We start from the raw sequence: 6,000 nt of genomic DNA on the forward strand, positions 1-6,000 counted from the left end.
TACGTTGTGGCTGGGAGCAAGACACGCGACCTTGCCACTTCACCTTGCTTTTCTCACCATCTGAAGAACTGTTCGGGTTCCCTACACCAACATCACTCGAGTGACGATCCTTTCAGACGAATGGGATAGCGACTTTGGAACCAACAGCTGATCAATCACAATTCCAGGTCGGCGACTTCAGGGTACAGGCTTCGAGTCCACAACAAGACTGCATCGTGGAGGGCCAATCAGGTAGTCAATCACCAACAGAGTACCCGACACCCGGTACCGAGTAGCCAGGAAACCGGCCAAGGAGCTCTGAACAACACGTGAAGGGCTTGCATGTGAGTTGGCTGCAGTTGAAGTAAGGGTGTCACCGGTCCACTGCGAATCGCGATCGAGGATCATCGGCGACGTCTGCGCCCGGACAAAGGAAGTGCGTGAAGGGGCTCGTGAGAGAGAACCTTTCCAGTGCTGCAGGACTCGGGATCACCATCATTCACTGCTTCACTGCAAGAGAGGGAGCAGCCGCCAAGATCATTCGGTAGGTGACTGCTCCCCACGCCCTCCATCCCACTCCTACATCCCCTACATGTATAAATGCCTTACACGCCGCGCAACCAGCAATACCCCTTGAAAGAGCATTTCCTGCGTTGACTCTTCGCACAAGCATCAAAGGCAGGAGGCCTTCAAGTGCTCCCTTAGCTCTGTCTTGTTTGCCTTATATGCAAAGAAGCAAACAACCCTAGCTCGGCTCTCGGTTCCAGAATAACCGCCCAAACCTCCAAATTGGAACAGTCCCTCCTGCTCACGGTGCTCTTCAAAGTCTCGGGCAGAAGCCAGAAGTGACTCAGTTGCAGTGAGACAGAATATCAACGATGTTTGCCCTCATACGTCGGGGAGTGGCCCTGCGAGCTTCGACCTGTCTCCCTGTCCCTGTTCCCATCCTTCGCGGGCAGATATCGCAGCTACATAACCACGCAGAGGCCGTGGCTGAGATGCCGGAGGTTCCTCCCATTACTGGCCCTCCTCCCACGGAAGAACCATTCTGGCGCAAGATACCTTGGTGGAGCAATGTCTCGGAGTCAGATTTTCTTTCCTACCGCTGGGGTGTGAGTTACACCTTCAACGACCAGTCTCAAATCGAACGTTGCGAAGTACTTACCGGCATCTATATAGATCGCCAATACAATCCAGCCCCATAAGCTCAGGAATTTCCTAGGGTCAGTCTTACCTGATGAGGTCCCTGATGACCAGCATGAGGGCAAGATGCAGACCCGAGACGACCTGATCAGCGATGTTTTCAAGGGCATTTCGCACGCTTCCATGTCAACCCGCATCACGTAAGTCAAGTCGCCGAATAATAAGCATCCTTCATGACTGAGCCGGTAACAGCCCGTATATAATGAGCCGCATAGACTGGAACGACCCTCGACATGATCCTCTCTTCCGCCAATTCATCCCCCTGCGGTCGAGGATGCTCCCAGACCACCCGGAGCTGACCATGGACTCTCTTGGAGAGCGTAAGGACTCGCCAGTTCCTGGCCTTGTGCACCGCTACCCTGACAAAGCCCTGTTTCTTCGTGAGGAACCCGTAGCCTCTTTCCGGGAGAGCTGAAAGCTAAACCACTTCACAGCCGTCTCTGTCTGCCCAACGTACTGCATGTTCTGCACACGATCCTACGCCATTGGCGGCGACACCAGCACCGTTCACAAGGAGTCCTTCAAGCCCACGCGCCGCCGTTGGGAGAAATGTTTCTCCTACATCGAGGGCCAGCCCGGCTTGCATGACATCGTGGTCTCGGGGGGCGACTCATACTACCTGGAACCCGACCAACTGCACGAGATCGGCGAGCGCCTCATTAGCATGCCCAACATCCGCCGCTTCCGTTTCGCGTCCAAGGGGCTGGCCGTGGCTCCCGGACGCTTTCTGGACGATGGTGACGGCTGGTTCGCGGCGCTGGTCGACATATCGAATGCTGCGAAGCGCGCCGGCAAGAGTGTCGCTCTGCACACGCACATCAACCATCCAAACGAGATCAGCTGGATTACCGAGCTCGCGAGCCAGCGCCTGCTGAAGGAGGGCGTCACTGTGCGCAACCAGACTGTCCTGCTGCGCGGCGTCAACGACGACGTCGAGACGATGAGCACGCTCATTCGTAAGCTCGCGGACAACAACATCTCTCCAGTAAGTTGAGATCTAAGATAAATCTGCAAGAATTTCATAAGCACTGACAGACATATCTTGCAGTACTACGTCTACCAATGCGACATGGTCGAGAGCATCGAACATCTGCGGACGCCCTTGCAGACCATTCTGGACCTGGAGTCTCGCATCCGGGGCACGATCGCGGGCTTCGCCATGCCGCAGTTCGTCGTCGATCTTCCTCAGGGAGGTGGCAAGCGTCTTGCATGCTCTCACCTCTCGTATGACCGCGAGACCGGCGTTTCGCGGTATATGGCTCCTGCACTCACCCGCGGTAACAAGGAGAACAAGGTCTACGAGTACTTTGACCCTATCGATTGCCTTCCCGTCCGCCCTGCAGAGCCCTGTGACTGAAATTGCGGTCCTGGCCCTGTTCAGTGGGTGTGGATATGACGTAGCTTCGTCATGATGGCTTTTTTTTTTTTGGTTGCGTTTATGATTTCCTGGTACTGTTTGCTCTGGGACCCGCAATGTTGCATTCGGGTTGTTTGCTTCCATGCAAGACACACACTATCTTAGAGTGACAAGAGCTATTTCCTAAGCTACATGGACACTTGTGATATTGGCTGTTGATGGATAGTGATCTGTATCGTGATGTTGTATGGCTGTTCTCTGTCACGATCCCTGTGACCAACGACCCTACCCTAACCAAGCCCCCTCCAACCAGAAGGCTCCAGCAAGTGAAATCTCGTATCACCATCCCTTTTGCAGTCAGCCGTGAGGAATCAAGATCCTGAGGATTTCTCGGTGAGCTTGGCGAGCAGCAGCTTCCTTGCAAAAGTAGGGGCTGTGTTTGAGATGTTTGCTTCGTTCGAGTGACACAGCATTAGGGAGGTTGGGGGTCCGCTGGGCACCAACGACATTACAGATGCAGGATAAGGCAAACATGCTTCTCCGAAGAGGGGGAGGGAGTAAGCGAACATGTTACTGAAAACCCCGTACGGGGTTTTGTTTGTGAGCTGTCAGAAATCCAGTCGTGAGAATAACCTCCTGTCAAGAAGACAAGAGTTTCATGATTGTACACTTGCGTTGCTCGCGATCCATATGCATGGGTTTGGAGGATGAATGCAAGTCTAGGGTCACCCATGTGCCTGTCCTTGCCAGTGCATCACGGGCCCCCAAATCGTTGTTCCGGAGCTGACGTGGGCCTGGCCCCGGACACTGGCGGTGACATTGGACGACTTTTCGGGTCCGAGGCCGGCTTACAGGAGCATTCGCTAACAGTGCTTGAAACATCGATACCTCAGGCCTGGCCCATGACTGAGCGCTGGGCAAGCCTGTCTTGGATCCGTATCCGTATTTGGTAATTTCTCCAAAGACACTGCCTGAATCCCTAGATAGGGGCCGCCACGACTGGACCATTGTGCACTGGGGGTCAACGTAGCATACGGGCCGTTATCTTCACCACTGTGATTGGGCTTTCTCGACTGCAGTTCATCCCAATAGCATACCGGATGCCGACATGAAATAGCGGTCTCGTGGCATTGGGACGAGTTTAAATTGTGACCTGAAACACGCTATCTGCTGTGCCTTATTGATAGGATCTCTTTTGAACAGAGAGCCCTGCAACCACAGGGGGACCATGCTGCCAAACTCCAGGGTTCTCCAGCACACCATGCGAAGGGGGACCTGCCGACCAGGCTGTTCGGAATGTTTTCTAGAAGCGTTGAGGAAGGATGTCTATCCCGGTCCGAACTTCAGTTTGTCACAAGTTCGTCCTTTCTCACGAGTCAAGTACGGCCCTTGAAACGAATGGCCCATGATATTGGGAAACAGTGCTCTTCCATGTCCACTGCCTGTCAGGAGAGCACCATTTCCCTCCACACTTTCGAGTGCCGAAAAGAATTATTCGTTTTGACTACTTCATCCAAAACCCGTTCTGGAGTACTAGACAGGGAAGAGATATTCTGGCAAAACCCGGTTCGCTGGGATTGGGCGGAGCACGACATCGTGCCTCTCCCCGATGATCAGAACGGCACAACGGAAAGAACAGGCCAGTCCACGCCGATCAACTTCCAACTCTATCGGCGGTGGAGATGTGACGGAACCTCTGGGTCTTCTGGAGAAGCGCCCTGAGCTTGACGATCCCCAGCGATCCGTACGTCAAATGTTCAATCCCTGTGGGACGCCACGTTGCGTGACAAGACGGCATTGTTCAGGCCCGGACGCCTAGACAATCTGATGAAACAGTAGCTCAGCGGGTGAGAGGGAGCCTTTCGGCATTGGCAAGAGAACATGACTGTACTCCGTAGAAACGTGCTCTGCGAGTAATAAACAGATGGGTGCTGTGAGGCGACGATCTCTTTACCGGGGGTCGGGAGGACGACGATCCTTCCTGCCCGCAAATTGTGGGAACGCGGACAACACGGCACGCACACTTGTGGATGTATCATGGTCGCGATTCGTGGGACACGGAACCACTGAATCATCGACGGCGGTTCTGGCCTGGATGTTGGAGATCTGTGGTCTTGCTGACAACCGCCATCCCAGAATATTCCGCCTAAAGAAGACGAGGTGACAATGCAGCGTCTGAGCGTTCCAGAGCGGCACATAAAAACGCCGGCTTTTGATCGTAGCCAGTCGCGATCGTCGGACGGTTAGTTCGAACAAACCCTTGAGAGCCTCACGTTGCAGTCGAACTACTGCAAGCCATCCTGCGTTTGCTGCAGAAACGTGGTCGGCCTAGAGAGCCATGAAACAATTCCGTGCCGTCTGGGCCAGGTGGTCTCTATTTTTGCCTTTGGGATCACTTTGGCCTCCCGCCACGGGCCGACTGAATTATCATATTCTTGCTTGATATCGATACTGGTGATTGGCACGCCCGTACAATGGCGCCATTTGAAGAGCAATGCTTTACTGATTTTGGATCGCGGCGCTGATCTTTCTGTCCTTCTGTCGGGAACGAAATTTTGCCAATTTGAGATCATGGACTACAATGTGTACAAGTAGACTCTAGTGCAGGAGCTCCTGCTGGGCTTCGGGCAACTAGTTATGTGCTCTGGCCTCTGCTTAGGTGGATAGGATGGGACAGGACGCGAGTGAGCCTCCACAGAGCCAAGAAGCTCAAGGACCAGGGCTCTATGTCTGGTCCGGTATCTGATCCGCGATTCGGGAGTTGATCTCGAGAGTACTTCGTACTTTGCATGGTCCTTTCGGTTGTGCAGGTGTTGAGCTGGCCAATAGCTGTCCAATGGACAACTCTGGAGATCGGAAAACAGCAGGATGACTGTTCATAGGAGAACTTCCGAAACAGCCTATCACCTCCAGATCTCGGGTTACAATGGTGCTGAACGATGTCTATTTTGGCGCTGGGGTGGGTGTGGCTTTGGGGATGTTGGTCAGCTCCTGGGTTGCGTCGAGCGGCTTCTGCCAATGACCTGGACGCGGAGCTACATTCGAGGCGTGCTCATCGACCCAATGTCTATTCGAGACGAGCCAGATCAGAAGTAGCATGTACGAATGTGTTGGCCATCCTCTAGCCTTGAAGCTGTTATTGCGTTGGAGGTAAAACAGCACCAGGTCAGCATGCGCCCCTTGCATATGCATCGAAGCACTGCTACACGACCACTAGTTTGAAGAAGAGAGACAGGTTTGAGATGGAACTGCTGTCTTGGGCAGCGTTACATGGCAGGATCTTGGCCCGAGCTACAGACTTTCTTTTCTTTTCCTTTTCGTTCTTCTCTTCTCTCTGGCCGTCACCACCGCGAGCCAACAGCGAACCAACAACAGCAAGGGTATCTAATCAAGCCCCCCATAAGTGAGGCTGATAGGCGAGAGCCGGTTGAAAGAAGACGAGAACAGTTTGTGAGCGTGGC

The 6,000-nt window shown here is 53.7% G+C and overlaps 1 protein-coding gene across 1 annotated transcript; it reads left to right on the forward strand.

Annotated features, from left to right (window-relative positions):
- Positions 1-857: 857 nt before the first annotated feature.
- E0L32_011088 (uncharacterized protein) lies at positions 858-2,539 on the forward strand (the record flags this gene model as incomplete). Its single annotated transcript, XM_031133779.1, has 5 exons — positions 858-1,091; positions 1,159-1,322; positions 1,375-1,562; positions 1,617-2,167; positions 2,231-2,539. 5 exons carry the CDS (start codon positions 858-860, stop codon positions 2,537-2,539), a joined length of 1,446 nt encoding a protein of 481 aa, XP_030988731.1.
- Between the last annotated feature and the right edge of the window lie 3,461 nt (positions 2,540-6,000).

Source organism: Thyridium curvatum (assembly GCF_004353045.1).
Source record: "Thyridium curvatum strain D216 chromosome Unknown NODE_97_length_144783_cov_81.221394, whole genome shotgun sequence".
Classification (NCBI taxonomy): Eukaryota; Fungi; Ascomycota; class Sordariomycetes; order Thyridiales; family Thyridiaceae; genus Thyridium; species Thyridium curvatum.